Here is a 17,817-nt window from a genome sequence, read left to right as displayed (position 1 = left end):
CCTGCCCCAACCATTGTGGATGGGCGCTCACCAAGCGTCTGCTGGTTGCGGACACCGCCGATCACCACACAGATCTCGGCGGGCACGTCGCCAGTGCCATCCTTGCCGACCGCCGCCTTCTCCTCCTTGGCCTCGCCCTGCCAGATCACCTCCTGGATGTAGTCATCGGGCAGCTCAGTCTTCACCTTCACCTCCGTCATCGTTCCCTGCTCGGCACTCAGCGAGGCCTCGGCCGGCACAGGCTCTGGGCCCTCCACCTTGGTGCTCTTCTGGCTGCGCTTCAAGCGCTCCCTGGAAAAGAAGAGTCTGCTCAGGTGGACCCCATAGCTGCCCTGCAAACCACACGGGAGCCCACTAGCCCACATGCACGTCTTCCAACAGAGGACGGCAGGGCCCCCGAGGACGTCCCTGAGGCTCCTCCACTTCCAAGGAGCAGTTCAAAAGCCACTGGCAAGGAGAGCTCCAGCGCCACCCATTGTATAGGTGGGAAAGCAAAGGCCTGAAGAGGCCCAGGTGTGCTCAGTCACTTCATTGCCACGTATGTATCTGTACTTATCACACCCGAGCTACGAGAGCCCTAGGAGGGCATCCTGGCTGGTTGAAAGTTTTTCTCAAACGTCCACGCAAGCACAAAATGCGGGGGCTCTTCATCAAATGCAGGCTCTGGTTCAGCGACTCTGGGGAGGGGCCCAAGGGTCTGCATTTCCAACAAGCTCCAAGTCAGGCTGCTAATCCCCAAAGCCCACTAGGAGCAGCAAGGGTTTAAGCGATTCTACGTACACGAAGCATCTTGTGCTGTTCCCTTTGCTCGTTGGCAGAAGGGTTTGTGAGCTCATCCAAGCCTGTCCCTGCTCCTGTTCTACAGTGAGGGAAATGACACTCCTAAAGGGCATGTGCAATTTAGATGTCCTGGAGCCGACACACGGGCAGGCAGGTGGCTTTTCCAACATCTGAAAGCATCCTCAAGGTACTGAGGTCGAACCTGAGGCGGGCAGGCACGTGTGAGTCCCGGAGGCCTGTGACCGAGTTGTGACTTACCCAGGCCAAAATTTTGCACAAAATTGAGGGCAGGCCAAGGCAGGAAGCCAGATCGCTGGCAGTCACTCCTGAATCACCTCCTGTCAGCATGACTCTCTGGGTTATCCTCAAGGCCCCCTCATACTTCCTGCCACCACAACTTCTGTTTCCAAGGTGGGGCAGCCGAACGTGCACACACAGGGAAATCCGAGTCATGTTCTGGGCCCTGTCTGGGGATGCTGCCTCAGCCATGTCCAGCCCCCTTCCACGGCTCTGGAGAAGCACCTGGACTGAACTGCAAGGCCCAGACCCGCAGTCAGGCAGGGCCCACTGGCATGCCAACTGGAGCACAGCAGAAGTGCCTACGCTGGGAGGCAGGGATGCAGGCCCCGATCGAGGACATGCAGTGGCCTTGCTGTGGGGCCTTGGGCAAGACCCTTCTTTCTCCTCTCTGGGCTTCAGCAGCTCCATACATCACGGGAGTACAGGTTTCACCAGATCTGCTCTCCTTCCCAGTTGTGGCTTTCTCCCAGGGTGGAGAAAGGCTGGGAAACCTAATGGAGAGAGGGGAAGGGTCCCAGCTAAAGAGGAGGGACCCGAGAAAGGTCAATGGGGAGGTGCTATAGGCCAAACTATGTCCCCTAAAAATTCATGTTGAGGACTTATCTCCTAATGTGACTGTTTCTGAAAGTGACTGAGGTTAACTGAGGCCATATGGGTGGGGGCCCTCATGATGGGCTTAGTGGCCTCATAAGAAGAGAGGGGGCCAGGGGGCTGGCAGGTGGCGTGGTGGTTAAGGCCACTGGACTCCCATATGGCTGACCACAGTTCAAGTCCTGGACCTGGTGCCTTATTTTTCTCTCTCTCTCTCTTCCTCTCTCTCTCTCTCTCTCTCATTTGCTCATTCTGTCCCGCTCTGGTCAAAAAATTAAAATAAATAAATACACAAACTTAAAAAAAAAAAAAAAAAGAAGAGAGGGGGCCAAACAGTAGTGTGGTGGTTAAGGTGCTGGATTTCACTTGACCAACTGTGTGGTTTGAGTCCTGAACACTGCAGCTTGTAAAACACACCGGGCATGCCCAAAATTCCAAAAGGAGAGAGAAATGGAGAAGGAATTGCAATGTGACCAGGACCCATGAGGGGTACTTTTACACTTTCTCTCCTGAAAACACATGCTCTTTCGAGCAAATTAGGAGAGAGAGAACCCTTCTCTCCTCTGTGTGAGGTCACAGTGAATAGGCAGACATCTGTAAGACAGGAAGGCCCTCACCAGAACTCAACCATGCTGGCCCTGTGATCTCAGACCTCCAGCCTCCAGAGCTGTGAAGAAGAAATTTCTGTCATTTAATTAAGCACCCAGTCTAGGGTGTTCTGTTACAGCAGCATAAGCAACTAACATAGGAGGCCAGGACTCAGATGATGGAAGAGGAGTGAAATGGCAAGCTGGGGGAAGCCAGCGAGAGTCAAGAGCTGTCCCATCAGCTACTTCCTTACTGTGTCACTTAGGCCAGCCACTTAGCCTCAGAGGCTCAGTTTTTCCATCTGCAAAATAGGGCCGACAGGGTTGTTATTCAGACCACATTCAACTAACAGGAAGTACTTGGTACAGTGGCTGTGCTGTAACCACTCCCAAGCCATGGTCACCACCACTGCTCTTCATAAGGACGCACTCGATGAGCATCTTCGGCACCCAGTAGGCCCACAGATGGCTCCTCGCACTGTGTCTGTCACGTCGGGGCCGCCAGACACTGTCTGGGCTTCTGCCCTTCTCCGAAGCAGGAACATAAAACTGGATGACGCAATTGCCTCAGAATTCATTTCCTTTATTTATTTAGGAAGCACTTAAATAGAGCTTCCTATGTACCCGAAGCTTTCTAACATACTAACTCCTTTCATCTTCAGCCACGACCCTGGTAGGGGAGTCCTGGTTTTATCTCCATTTTTCAGTCCAGGAAACTGAGGCCCTGAGAGGTGAAATGCCATGTTTGAAGTCACACGGTGGTAAAAGGTGGGACCAGGGCTTGCCGCAGGCGCTCTGGCTCTCCACTGGGAGACCCCTGGACTGGGAAAGGAACTTGCAGGGGAAGCCCTCCCCCTATCATCCACTCTTGACTTTCTGCATCCAGAACAGAGTCCACACTAAGGTGCTCGTGGGTGAGCAGGAAGGTGGGAGGGCATCCTGGCTTCGCTGGGTGCTGCCGCCTCCACAGGGATGATGTGTCTTGAGCTGGAGCCCTCCCCACTCTAAACATGCTCACAAGGAGGGGAGAGTGGGCCCCGGGGCTGCTGGGCTGTCACAGGGCAGAGTTCTATGAGACTCTAAGAGATAGCCATGGTGGCAGGTCAGCAGTCCCAAGGGGGCAACTACAGCTTTCGAGAAGGAACAAACTCCTGCCAGCCAGCCCGCAACAGAAGAGGATGGCCTAGGAGCAGAAGGCAGAGGCTGGCTGCCCTCTGGGGAGAATGAGATGTCATGAGGTGAAATGGAAGCTGGGTCATCCCAGAGTGAAATCTGGACCTGCCACTTGCAATCTGTGGGATCCTACATAAGCGACTTCCCCCATGTCAGCCTTAGCCTTCACATTTGTATGAGGGGGATCAGCACAGTACCTCCGCCATGGCACTGTGATGGGAGGGACCACAAGGTCATGGCCTAGAACAGTGGCTACCCAAGATGTTCTACTGGTAACTGCCATAGATTTTTTTAGACTAGGACTTGCTATATCACAATCCTCCTGCCTCAGCCTCCCAAGTGGTTGGGAGTAAAGGTGTGCGCTACCATGCCTTGCTTTTAGGGTGGGCTAGGAAACAAGCCTCCCACATGGCCTCACTCTGCCGAGCAGCCACCTCAACCAGCACCTGCCACTGCAGCTGGGCCTCTACTATCCTACCTATGTGGACGAAAGGAAAGGGTCTTATGTGCTCGGTATGGTTTGATATGTCCCTCCCAAATACATGTGCCAAAATTTGGTTGCGATGGTATTAAGAGGGTGGAAATATAATCCAACTATAGGATTAGAAATAATGCCTTTGGAAGGTGAATGGCTCCAAAATCATCAAAGTGGGGGCCCCCGTAATGGAATACTGGTGAATTTATAAGGAGGGCAAAAGATCAGCACACACACACATTTGCTCTGTCTTGCCATGTGATGCTCTATGCTACCTTGGGACCCTGTAGAGAGACTCCATCAACCAGCAGATCCTCATCCTCATCAGATGTAGACTCTTGACACTGGAGCTCTAAAACCATGAGCTAAGTTGGCCTTCTAATCTTATAAATTACCCAGTTTGTGGTATTGTTATTAGTGACCCGCCCTCCCCCCACAAGGAAAAAAAAGAAAAGAGGAGACTAAAACACATGGCCCAGACTTAGGTGCATGGCCTGTGGAATTATACCAATGGAGGTTCAAACCCTCGCTTCATCACTGTTTGGTAATAGGATCCAGGACTATGTGGGAGTGAGGACTTTGGAGCTACTCATAGCTCAGAGACTACTGTGCCACTGGAAACCAGTAATAAACCATGGTGGCCATCATTCCATTTGGTGGAGCAAGAAGGTGCTCAAGTTCCTATTCCTGGCCAAGAATGAACAGCCAGTCCTGCCCACCTTGAGGTTCGCTGGGTGCAGACAGGAGGAGAGGAGATACAATGCCCTCCGCCTACGATCTCCCCATCCCAGCCTGATACCTTAAGAGCACTTGACCGCCCTGTCTGAACAAACTGAGGCCCCGCTGGCTCTCCAGGTCCTCACTAGCACAAGACATCCCAGTGGCAGGGGAGAGGGTCTATTGGAAGAGACAGATTGGGTATGGCTCTCACCTGCACACCTTTATATCCTATGAACATGGGCAAGACTCCCCTCTCTGAGCCTCCATTGGTTTGTCAGGTAAAGGATGACCACGACCTTTGCCAGCTGGAGGGGTAGGAGGCAATGCCTGTAAGGCAACCAATCAGGGAGCTGGCAAGGAGAGGATCTCCATAGATGGCCTCTGCCATCCTGATGACATGGGTTTACGAGGACAGCCTCACCTCTGGGAAGCCTTCTCAGCTGGTTGGAGTCAGAGTTAGACCCCTCACGAATGCCAGCTTTCTTGGCATGGTTCTCTTAGAGCCATCCTTCCAGCGTGTCCTAACTAATCCATCTCTACTCACTTGTCACCTTTCGGACCTCCCAGTCTCACTTCTAACTCCTTGCCTTCCTTTGAAGTCCTGGCTGCTCTCTGAAAATACCTTGGCTGTTTACTGACCCCCTGAACTGCACACACCCTGAGACCAGCCAGCAGGCACATGGTAAGCAGATGCACTATGCATCCTGTGTTTGCTGCAGGATCGACTGAATACCTGCCTCCTGGCAAGCAAGCACTGGACCTTGAGCCTTTTAGGACTCCCGAGGGCCTCTGGAAGGCAGAGTGGATCCTCGAGGTAGGTTTGCAGAATGGACGGTCCCCTGTTTGCAACAGACCTGGGCATAAATGCACCTGAGAAAGGCCTCCTCTAAGGCATAGGGCATGGGAAAAGCTGTGATTCGAACCCCCAGTTTCTGACTCCCCATCCTTTGTCACTGCCACTGAACTACCAGCCCTGAAGTGTCCCCAACACCTGGGGCTTGGAGCTAGGGTGCAGGGCAATGGCTTCCTCCCACGGAAAGGCAGAATCTTAGTTCCTGTACCCACACCCTCCACCTCAAATAAACCAGAGGGGGCAAACACAGCTGCAGCTGTGCGGCCAGCCTGACTCCTGACTTAGCCCACGGAGGATGGGAGCCACGTGAGCCTCTCAGTCACACCCACGGGCACGACAGCACATCACCCTCCGCTCCCTTAAGTGTGACACCCCCGAGTCCTCACGGCTCCAAGGACATGGGCAACTTCTTTCTCTTCCCCCGACTTCGGTGCTTCAGATTTACAAGCCCAAATGTTGCTTTTCTCGGATGCTCTGCACTTAATTAGGTGTCTTAATAACAATGGAATCGCAGAAGTACTTATATCACTTTGAATTAGTGGCGCAGTTCCTACTAACTTCTTTAAAAATTTTTTTTTTCATATATCATTTTTTAAAATAGCGCTCATTATTTTAATTATATCCATTTAAATGTACAGTGGAGCCCTTGGATATTCTCAGCACGAATCATTAGGTATATTAGTGAAAAAGCACTTGGAATCTATCTACATGCTGACACTCCATAATCTATTCTATTTGTGTCGCTGTAAAATAGATTTATATATAGATAACTACAAAATAGTTGCTCAAGATATGCTATGAATTTTATATTTAACCCGAGTCACACTTCAACATAAAATCCAAAGTCAGGCACTGAAAGGCTATTTTTCAGTAAGTGCACGCTATCTGTGGTCACTGGTTACTGCCACGAGAGAAGCCAGACCGAGTAGGTACCCGCCCACGGAGTTCTATAAGTGCCTGGCCCTTTCTTTTTTTCTTTTCTTTCCTTTCCTTTTCTTTTTTTGAGATGTTTTTGTCTGAAGGTGCATGTGCTCACCAGAGAAACAGAGAGACAGAAAGCAAGAAATCACCCCCATGGGAGATGGCCACACCACAATCTTTTCTCTTCCATTCTCCTCTCAGATTTTGGGCATGCAGGCATACACACCCGGCATAAGTTTCAAGCCAGCGGGTCCAGGGCTCAAACCACCATCAACTATGCAGGAGTCCAGCAATGTAACCATTACACCATATGCTGGTCAATGCCTGGGTCTTTCTCTAAGGCAGCAGTTCTCAAAGTGTGTTCCTTACAGGTCTAGAGGTTCCACAGCAATGGCCCACAAGCATCCATGAGGCTGGAATGGAGAGGGTGGTGTTGGGTAGGGCTCTAAGACCCCTATTTTCTCTATCTTCCACATGCACGGCTTTGCATAAAATACATATATTTGAGCTTCTTCCTCCCTATAGGGGGGTAAATGGTGCCTGCCCTCCACCCCACCAAAAGACAGGCTCATCTCCTAATTCTCAGAATTTCTATGATATGACCTTATTTGGAAAAAGGGTCTTTGCAGATGTAATTATGATTCTTGAGATTGAGCTCATCCCAGATTATCCAGGTGAACCCTAAATGTGATGACAAATGTCCTTATAAGAGAAAGGGAGATCTGACCAGCCTGACTCCTGACTTAGCCCACGGAGGATGGGAGCCACGTGAGCCTCTCAGTCACACCCACGGGCACGACAGCACATCACCCTCCGCTCCCTTAAGTGTGACACCCCCGAGTCCTCACGGCTCCAAGGACATGGGCAACTTCTTTCTCTTCCCCCGACTTCGGTGCTTCAGATTTACAAGCCCAAATGTTGCTTTTCTCGGATGCTCTGCACTTAATTAGGTGTCTTAATAACAATGGAATCGCAGAAGTACTTATATCACTTTGAATTAGTGGCGCAGTTCCTACTAACTTCTTTAAAAAATTTTTTTTTCATATATCATTTTTTAAAATAGCGCTCATTATTTTAATTATATCCATTTAAATGTACAGTGGAGCCCTTGGATATTCTCAGCACGAATCATTAGGTATATTAGTGAAAAAGCACTTGGAATCTATCTACATGCTGACACTCCATAATCTATTCTATTTGTGTCGCTGTAAAATAGATTTATATATAGATAACTACAAAATAGTTGCTCAAGATATGCTATGAATTTTATATTTAACCCGAGTCACACTTCAACATAAAATCCAAAGTCAGGCACTGAAAGGCTATTTTTCAGTAAGTGCATGCTATCTGTGGTCACTGGTTACTGCCACGAGAGAAGCCAGACCGAGTAGGTACCCGCCCACGGAGTTCTATAAGTGCCTGGCCCTTTCTTTTTTTCTTTTCTTTCCTTTCCTTTTCTTTTTTTGAGATGTTTTTGTCTGAAGGTGCATGTGCTCACCAGAGAAACAGAGAGACAGAAAGCAAGAAATCACCCCCATGGGAGATGGCCACACCACAATCTTTTCTCTTCCATTCTCCTCTCAGATTTTGGGCATGCAGGCATACACACCCGGCATAAGTTTCAAGCCAGCGGGTCCAGGGCTCAAACCACCATCAACTATGCAGGAGTCCAGCAATGTAACCATTACACCATATGCTGGTCAATGCCTGGGTCTTTCTCTAAGGCAGCAGTTCTCAAAGTGTGTTCCTTACAGGTCTAGAGGTTCCACAGCAATGGCCCACAAGCATCCATGAGGCTGGAATGGAGAGGGTGGTGTTGGGTAGGGCTCTAAGACCCCTATTTTCTCTATCTTCCACATGCACGGCTTTGCATAAAATACATATATTTGAGCTTCTTCCTCCCTATAGGGGGGTAAATGGTGCCTGCCCTCCACCCCACCAAAAGACAGGCTCATCTCCTAATTCTCAGAATTTCTATGATATGACCTTATTTGGAAAAAGGGTCTTTGCAGATGTAATTATGATTCTTGAGATTGAGCTCATCCCAGATTATCCAGGTGAACCCTAAATGTGATGACAAATGTCCTTATAAGAGAAAGGGAGATCTGACACATACCAATATAGAGAGGAGGAGGAGACAGCCTGACTGCAAAGGTAAAGACTGAAATGATGCGGCCACAAGTCAAGGGCTGCTGACAGCCATCAAAAGCAGGAAGAGGCAAAGAACAGATTCTTCCTAGAGCTGCAGAAGGATTAACACAGTGGATTTGCGCCTGAACACACGCAACCACGGTGGAGGGAGTGTCCCGGGTGAGACTTGAGGCCAATAACTTTGTTTTGGAGCACAATTTCTACATCCTTCCACCAAAAATACTGACACCTGAAGTCCTACCAAGACACAGTCAATAGAAGTTCTCAGGACCCTAGATTTCAGACCTGTTTCTGCTGCTGATTCCCGGGGACGCCCTCCCTGTGACTCAGCTTTTCCACCTGCATGAGTGAGCTGAATCTGAGATATTCAAAGCCCTTACAGAGGCGAGACTTCTGTGGCTAGGTGTGTCTTTGTCCTCACACAGCTGGGAGCAGCTGCGGACCTCTGCACCTCCTCCGAAGGGTATCGCTTACTCAGTTGCTTCACCCCCCAGTAACGACATTAAGGACAAAATACTCTACCATCCAGAATGGCTCTAACCAATTTTGACTGGCTGTTGACAAAGCAAGCACTGAAAAAGAAACCAAAGAACCACAATATATCTTAACTTTTGTAAACCTTGCTTTAGGGAGAACGTTTTAGTTTTCCCAAAAGGTTGATACATTTCAATATTGTGAATACACAGTGTTAATTTTGAGTTGGTAGTGATAACCTAACCAACTATCATTATGTTTTGGTGCTAAGAGATATACCTTTCAATAAATTTATTGAAATGCAATATATATATATATATATACACACACACATATATGTATATATATATGTATGCATATATATATTGTATACACACACACTCTAATCACAGAATGCAAATAATGACTTGGTTAATTCCCTGTGGAATAAAACTTCATTAAAAGACTCCAGTCTTGGGCCAGCAGATGGTGTAATGGTTATGTCACTAGACTCTCATGTAGTTGACTGCGATTTGAGTCCCAACCCTGGCAGCTTAAAACTCACGCCAGGCACACATGCATGTGTGCCCAAAATCCCAAGAGATAGAGGAGAAGAGATTGTGGCATGGCCATCCTCTCAGGGGTGGGAGTGGGGGAGTGATATCTCTTGCTTTCTGTCTCTCTCTTGTCTCTCCAGCAAGTACACACACCCTATAGCACAAATCTCTCTCAAAAAGAAAAAAAAAAAAGTCTCCACTCCTTAGGAATGAGGGTTAGCTGGTCTTGAGCTGAGCTGAGATGTGCTCTCCTTGAGTGCTTTGGTATGTGGACTGTTATATGGATGAATGCACATCCAGGCATGACCTCAGAGGCTACGCTTACCCTGCTCCAGAGGCTGGTCACTGACCAAGTCCTTGAGCTCTTCCCACTTGCCCGCTCACCAATTAACTGAGTGCAAGTGTTCTTCTTCTCTTACTCCCCACCAATGAATGTACCAGCAAATCCTGTCAATTTCACTTTCAAAGTATGTCCAGAACCTGCCACTCCTCCCCACCCCACGGCCACCACTCCCATTAAGCCACCTCCTTCCTCCCATCTTGGGATCATTTCCTGCCCTTGCCATTGCCCTGATATCTACGTTCAACATGGCAGCCAGAGGGAGCCTGTTAACACAAGTCAGGTCCCATCACTCCTGGGTTCAAAACCCATCTCTGGTTCCTCAGTGTTAACCTCACCAACATCTCCTTTTACCTCTCTGTCCAATCTACCGTCTGTTTCCCCCACAAGAATGTGAGCTACAAGAGCATGAGACCAACTCCTCAATTCACCACACCTGGAGCAGTGGCGGGCATGTGGCTCACCAAGGCCCGCATATCCTAGGGGTGCCCATCATCACCGAAACCCTGTCACTGGCTTTGCTGTCTCTTAATTATAGGAACTAAATAGAGTAACGTCTCACTCGTCTGGCCCTCAGTACTAACGCGGGCCAGCGATGTCTCACAAAAGCCAGTTTTCGGAGTTAAATGACACTTACTTCTTGAGTGTCAAAGTTTTATCTTTATCTTTCCCAATGAAAAGTTCCTAAAATGCAATTGATTTTTCCTCCTTTCTGAAATGCCAAAAAAGTAGCCTCATAGTACTCAGATATTCTCTCTTGAGGATGTGGGGTCACCATGACAAATGTCAATTAGCACAGACTCAGGCCACAAGGGACAGGGTGGGCTGCCTTCACCAACAATAGTCCAGAAGCCTGAAGTCTCACATCAGTGGTTCTGGCATCGCTGCTCTCTGCTTCTAATGTGCTTCTGCTCCAAACTCCACAGCTGCCCTCTGAGTAATTCCATGTCACTCCTGAGACCTCCAGAGGCAGGGTTCTACCTATATTGCCTTTGGAATCCCTGTGCCTGGCCTCTAGCAGGTGGAGGCTAAGGAGTGCCAAGGATATAAACAGAAAATGGCCAGATGTAAATGCACCAGCTCATGCGTGGAGGTGATGCTGGTGGTGACAGTGACAACGGCTTAGATGACATAGGCATGGAAGACGCAACCAGTGGCAGGTGTGGCACTTCCTGGCATACAGACTCCGCCCCAGTGTTCTGTACAATGCCATATGCAGTAGGCAGTTTTTGTTTCACATATACAAACACCAGATCAGAGGAACACAGCGACTTTTTCATGGTCTCAGCTTTTTAGAGACAGAAGCAAGATTCTACCAGGTCTGCCTGACTCTGAGCCCGGGCTGTCAGCCATCTGGATGATTTCTGTTTTCTCAAAAGAAGAGAAAATGCGATTGCCTGGTGGCGCAGCAGTAACACACTGCTCAAGCAATGCCAGAACCATCTGGAAGCTCCCAGGTTTGGTTTCCTGGTCACCCAGTACATACATACAGGCCGCATGTGCACATGAGCCTGGCTGGCTAAGAAGGCTGCGGGGAGGGATGCTGCATGAGACCATGTTAAAGACTGCTTGTCTTTCCTGCACTCTCTGTCTCTCATTCTCATGAAAGAAAGAAAGAAAACTTAAGAAAAAAATAGAAAAATAATAAAAACACCTGTTGAATGAATGAACAAATAAATGACTAAACACCAGAAGTACCAAGAGTCCTCAGCTCCTGCTATCTCTTTAGTATCCAAACAGAACTGGGCATGTGCCAGGTGCTTGGCAGACTAACAGAGAAATGAAATGAAAGAAGGAAGGCTTCCATCTCTTCCACAAGAAAGACGCATGAGCTTTGAGCTCACTGTCACCCTGTCCTTGATATGGTCTCAAACTGCTGCCACACTCATACTTATCCTTTGGATAGTGAGTCTCCTGTTTAGCGACAAGGACAGAAATCATATGGGGAGGGAAGGGGGGAAGGTCATGGCTTCACCAGCAGCCTGGAAGGGCCTGGAGTAAAACCACAGTGTCTCTGAGCGCTGGGAAAGAGGCCTGTGTCTGTCCTTACTATTCGGCAAAACTTTAGATCCGCACCCCATCACTTGTTCTTTAATAACCCTCAAAATTCTCTACACATCCATTTCTGTCATGTATCACTGATATATTTTTATAAATAGTCAAGGAGAAAAGAGTAGATTAATCGAGTAAAACTATTAACCTATTAAACGATTAGACTGATTAAAACCATTAACCTATTAAACAACTCTTAACAGTCTAGAAATTCAAAATAACCTACAATGCATAAATATATCATTAGCGTGAGATCATTCTTAGGCACTTAATTTTTCCTCAGTGTATGGTACCAGTCAGCCACAACACTGGGAGATACTGCGGCTCAGAAAGGCAGCACTGAGATTTAAATATTTAGAATCCCTAGGTAACTGAAACCTAAAATAGGGAAAAGTGAGCGTCTTGAGCAGCCCCATCAAGTCCCACACCTTGAAATACAGCAGGTGGGACCTTCTGTTAAAGCTAGGAACTTCTTTGGCAGGTGCCTGCAGATGGCATAATGGTTACACTGCCGGATTCCCATGTAGTCAACTGTAGTTCAAGTCTCGGATCCAACAGCTTGAAACTCACACCAGGCGCATGTGTGTGTGTGCCCAAAGTCCCGAGAGGAGAATGGAGGAGAAGGGATTGCAGTGTGGCCACCCCCCACCCCGGGGAGTGATTTCTCTCTCCTCTCTGTCTTTCTCCAGCAAGCATATGCACCCTATAGCAAAAAATTTAAATAACCAAAAAATTTTAAAAAGATTAAAGGATTGTAAACCAGCAGTTAGCGTAATGGCTATGTCGCTGAACTCCCACGTAGTCAACCACGGTTCGCGTCCCGGACCCGGTGGTTTAAAACTCACTCCGGGCGCGTGTGCGTGCGTGCCCAAGATCCCGGGAGGAGAATGGAGGAGAAGGGATTGCGGCATGACCATCCTCCCTGGGGGGTGATTTCTCGCTTTCTGTCTCTGTGTCTCTCTCTGTCTGTCTGGCGAGCACACGCGCCCTACAGCAAAAAAACCTCTCCAAAAAAAAAAAAAAAGATTAAAGGATAGATGTACATCAAGCAAAAAAGGGGTGAAGGCAAGAGGTGGCACAGCAGTAACATGACTGGATCCACACAGGAAAGGTCCTGGGTTCAGGTCCAGGGTCCTCTAGGAGTACTCCAGGCATGTGCCCCCATAATCCAGGCCAGCGGAGATTGGGAGTGGATTGTGGCATGGGAGCCCCGTTGAGGATGCTTATCTATGTCCCCGTCCCCCTCCATCTTCCTCATGGATAAATAAAGAAAAAAAAAATTAAAAAGGACAGACTTCTGTAAAGCTCCCAGAAGGAGGCTGCATCCATAGTAGGGACTCGATAAAGGTTAATTCTTTTCTCCCATCCCTACTAAGCACTTGCCAGACAAAAAATGAAATTTGATTAAACTTGGAAAAAAGATGCCCCAGATGCCCCCAAGGGAGTACTCGTAAGTGAAAGCGGAAGAGTAATTGTCAGCCCCTATGAAAACCCAAGGCACACTGGGCATGGTCCCTCCCCATGACAGGGTGAAGAGAGATGGCCGGCCCACTGAAGCAGCTCACTGCAGGATGGGCAGCAGTAATGATCAAGGTGGGTGTGGGATGTACTGACATCCTTAACTATGCTGCTCCATCGGCTAGAGCAAGCTCAGGCTGCAAGCGAGGATGTTCTCTTCCATCAGCAGAGCTAGACCCACAGCAGAGGTCATGAAAATTCCCTGAGCTGCCATCTTGTCATTAAGGCCCTCAAGAAGCAACCAGGTCACACCTTCCCAGTTACCGGTCTCCACACTGTGCTCCATCAAGAAAAGCCAAGGCTTCCAAATACTCTGAACCAGTAACCACAGGCTCTTTTTTTTTTTTTAAAAAAAAAGATTTTTCACGAGGGGCTGGCAGATGGCATAGCAGTTACATCACTGGACTCCTACATGGCGGACTGCGGTATGAGTCCTGGACCCGGTGGCTTGAAACACATTCTGGGTGCATGTGTGTGCATACCCAAGATCCCAGGAGGGATTGCAGCGTAGCCATCCCCCGGTAGGTGATTTCTCCCTTTCCTTTTCACTGTCTCCGTCTCTCCAGTGAGTGCACATGCCCTAAGGCAAAAATTGCTTTAAAAAAAAAGAAGTACTCAATTTTATTTATTATTATTTTTAGTTTGACCAGAGAGAGAAAGGGAACGTGAGCATTCAAGCCATCAGGTCTGGGACTCGAACCATAGTCAGCCATTAGGAGTCCAGAGCCCCAGCCACCATGTCACCCCTCAGCCCCACGACCGTTTTCTAATTTGCTCAAGGAACATCAGAGGGACACTTGCTGAGTGGGTGGGCAGAGCAGAGGCTCCCTAGATCCCCTAGTCAATTCCCCCTGCTGGACCACCTCACACTCAAGTGCCCTTTGGCAAAAATGACTCAGGTTCTGGTGTACGTGAGTTGTGTTTGTGTTGTTGTGTTGTCTCAGGAGGGCAATCCTGAGGCTGCATATGAATTTTCAAGAATCTGCCCTACTTACAGGGTAGAGTCTAGGTTTAACGGTAACTGATTAAGCAAAGAGTGAATTCTGCCCACCAGGAAAGTAACAGGTCTCTTTGGAATAAGTATGCAATCCCCTCCCACACACCAAGTCAACATACATTTATGATCTGGGGAGACACACTCTACCCAAAGTCTGACAGGGTGAGTATCCCCAGTTTTCAAATCTTCCTGCCAATGCCTCAGTTTGCTGATAAGTACGAGGTCCCCAGTTACTGTGAAATTTTGAGCAAATGAAATTAGTTTAGGGTTACTTTTATTTTACTATTGAAAAAGTGTTTGTGTTGTTGTGTTGTCTCAGGAGGGCAATCCTGAGGCTGCATATGAATTTTCAAGAATCTGCCCTACTTACAGGGTAGAGTCTAGGTTTAACGGTAACTGATTAAGCAAAGAGTGAATTCTGCCCACCAGGAAAGTAACAGGTCTCTTTGGAATAAGTATGCAATCCCCTCCCACACACCAAGTCAACATACATTTATGATCTGGGGAGACACACTCTACCCAAAGTCTGACAGGGTGAGTATCCCCAGTTTTCAAATCTTCCTGCCAATGCCTCAGTTTGCTGATAAGTACGAGGTCCCCAGTTACTGTGAAATTTTGAGCAAATGAAATTAGTTTAGGGTTACTTTTATTTTACTATTGAAAAAAAAACCAGAATGCTAACCAAGAAGACATTATTTAAAGAATAATTATACAGCTGCACACATATGGTCAGATTAAATGGCCCACCAGTGACAAACCTTGGCTTTAAGTCTAAGACTCAGGTCCAAAGTCACTTCACTATTGGGAGGACCTCAGACATGTTTGTCCTTCAATTCTCTCTGACAAAGGACACCAGTCAGACCTCAGAGGGCAGCTGGGAAGATCCAATGAGGCAGACCTGAGGCAGGAACTGGAACATGGTGGGCCCTCAACAAGCCTGAGCTCTGTCCCACCCTTCTCCCTCCTCCCTGCTCTCCTCCTAGGAACTGGAATCCAGCGTGGAGTGATAAAAATAAATGCTTATCAAACACCTGCTACAGGCTAGCCTCGTGCAAAGGGTATACACATTATTACTACACTTAATCCTCACGAACAACACTGTGACGGAAGTATTCATACAACTCCCTTTTCACAGATGAGGAAATTGAAGTGCAGGGAGAGTAGGGAACACAGCCAGGCGGTGGATGGTGCCAGGCCTTGAACCCAGGCAGTCTGGACTCAACTCTGCGCTAAGCTGCTTAGCCCTTAGCAGGGCTATTGAGAGGGATGAAGATACCCAACAGACCAACAGACCAGGCAGGGAGTGCGAGGAGGCACCAATAATAAGGGGAGATGAGGGGATGGTTGCTCTACTCTGGGGCCATCTCAGGAATAGCTGGGCAGCTTCAGATGTAGGCGTCACACAATTCTTTGCTGAACTGGAGTCCTCGGGCCTGAAAAAAACAGCCCTTCAGAAAATCACCTCTAAGCCTGCTTTCTAAGGTCCTGTCTGACCTGACCCCATGGCAACGTCTCTTGTAACATCCTGCCCCTGCTGCTTATATTCTCCTCCTGGCAGCCAGGATGAGCCTTTTCAAACCAAATCATACTGAGTCACTTGTCTGCTCAGATCCTGGTGTTATCCAGGGTAGTCCCAGCAATGGTCTCCAAGGGCTTGTACGGCCACTCTGGCCTCCTCGGGGTTCTTGCTGTTGCTCAGAGCACTGGACACTCCAGCCCCAGGACATCTGCACCTGCTGTTGTTCTCTCTGCCTGAATCTGCTTCCCCCAAATGACTGTTCAGCCCAGTCCCTTATCTCCTTAGGTCCTTGTTCAACAGTCACCTTCCCAGTGACATCTTTCCCGATCACGCACATTAGAGACCACACCCTCTCCAGCTCTCCCTGTGCCCTTCTCTGATCCCCCCCAACCCAGAGCACTTGTTACCATCTGACAAGATTCCAATCTTTTTTTTTTTTTAAAGTTTATTTATTTCATGAGAGACAGAGACAGGGACCCTCATCAGGGTCTCATCACATCAGCCTTCTGACCAGCTGAGATCATGGTCATGCCCATGGGTTCCTCTGGCATGTTCAAGCTGACCTGGGAACTGAACCCAGGTCCTTCCTGTGTGGCTCTAGTATGGTACAGTGGCACCCTACCACCTGCACCACCATGGTCCGACTGACAAGCACACAGAGTGAGTGAGGTTTGACGGCAGTTTTGTCTACGTTACAGAAGTTTCACTACTTACAGTAAACAGCATGGGAAGTTCATTGTAAGTTGGAAACATAGTAAGGCAAAAATCTGTTTGGTAAGCAACCTGACTGCTGGTGTTAAGGGCGCTCAATCCCACGTGGCCAACCAGGGTTTGAATCCTGGTCTCAGCAGCTTGAAAACCATTCTTGGCACATGCCCATGTGTGCCCAAATCCCAACAGGATGTGGGGATCCTAGAAGAGACTATGGTGTGACCATGCCTTAAAGGAGAGTGCTTCCTCCATCCCCTGTCAGCGAATATTTGCACCCTCTGGCACTAAAAGGGAAAACACACACACATTTAATACACTTCATCTACTGAACACCCTAGCTTAGCCCAGCCTACCTTAACCACGCTCAAAACATGTACATTAGCCTACAGTTGGGTAAAATCATCTACTACAAGGCCTATTTCACAGGAGCCAGCAGTTAGCGTAATGGCTATGTCACTGGACTCCCACATAGTCGACCGCGGTTCGCGTCCCGGACCCGGTGGCTTCAAACTCACGCCGGGCGCGTGTGCATGCGTGCCCAAGATCCCGAGAGGAGAATGGAGGAGAAGGGATTGCGGCGTGACCATCCCCCCGGGGGGTGATTTCTCGCTTTCTGTCTCTCTGTCTCTCTCTGTCTGGCGAACGTACGCACCCTATAGTGAAAACCTCTCAAAAAAAAAAAAAAAAGCCTATTTCACAACTAATTGTTGCATATTTGCGTGAAATGTACTGAACCCTGCACTGACAGTGAGACAGAATGGTTGTAGGGGTACTCGAAGTACAGTTTCTACTGAATTTGAACTGCTTTTGCACCATCGTAACGTCAAAAGATCCTAAACCAAACCACTGTAAGTTGGGGTCTGACAACCTGCTCCACTCCCATTAGACTGGCCCTATAAGGGCCAGCAGATGGCATAGCGGTTCTGTTGCTGGACTGTCGCATGGCTGGCCGCAGTTGTGAGTACTGGGCCCGGTAGCTTCAAAGTCACTCTGGACGCGTGTGCATGCATGCCCAAGATCCCAGGAGAAGAATGGAGGAGAGAGGACTGTGGCTGTGGCCACCCTGCCCGTCTCTCCCCACCCCACACCCGGGAGGTGATATCTCACTTTCCCTCTCAC

General features: G+C 48.6%; 1 protein-coding gene across 1 annotated transcript in view; it reads right to left on the bottom strand.

Moving 5' to 3' along the window:
- Positions 1–17,817, bottom strand: part of ZNF618 (zinc finger protein 618) — a 120,451-nt gene that overhangs the window by 67,066 nt on the left and 35,568 nt on the right. The window contains exon 3 of the mRNA XM_027769358.1: positions 32–291. Within this exon, the coding sequence (XP_027625159.1) occupies positions 32–291 (260 nt within the window). The remainder of the gene's footprint in view (positions 1–31; positions 292–17,817) is intronic.

Source organism: Tupaia chinensis, unplaced genomic scaffold (genome assembly GCF_000334495.1).
Source record: "Tupaia chinensis unplaced genomic scaffold, TupChi_1.0 Scaffold000081_1, whole genome shotgun sequence".
Classification (NCBI taxonomy): Eukaryota; Metazoa; Chordata; class Mammalia; order Scandentia; family Tupaiidae; genus Tupaia; species Tupaia belangeri.
The sequence above is the reverse complement of the archived record's forward strand: the minus strand, read 5'-3'. Positions and strand labels throughout refer to the sequence as shown.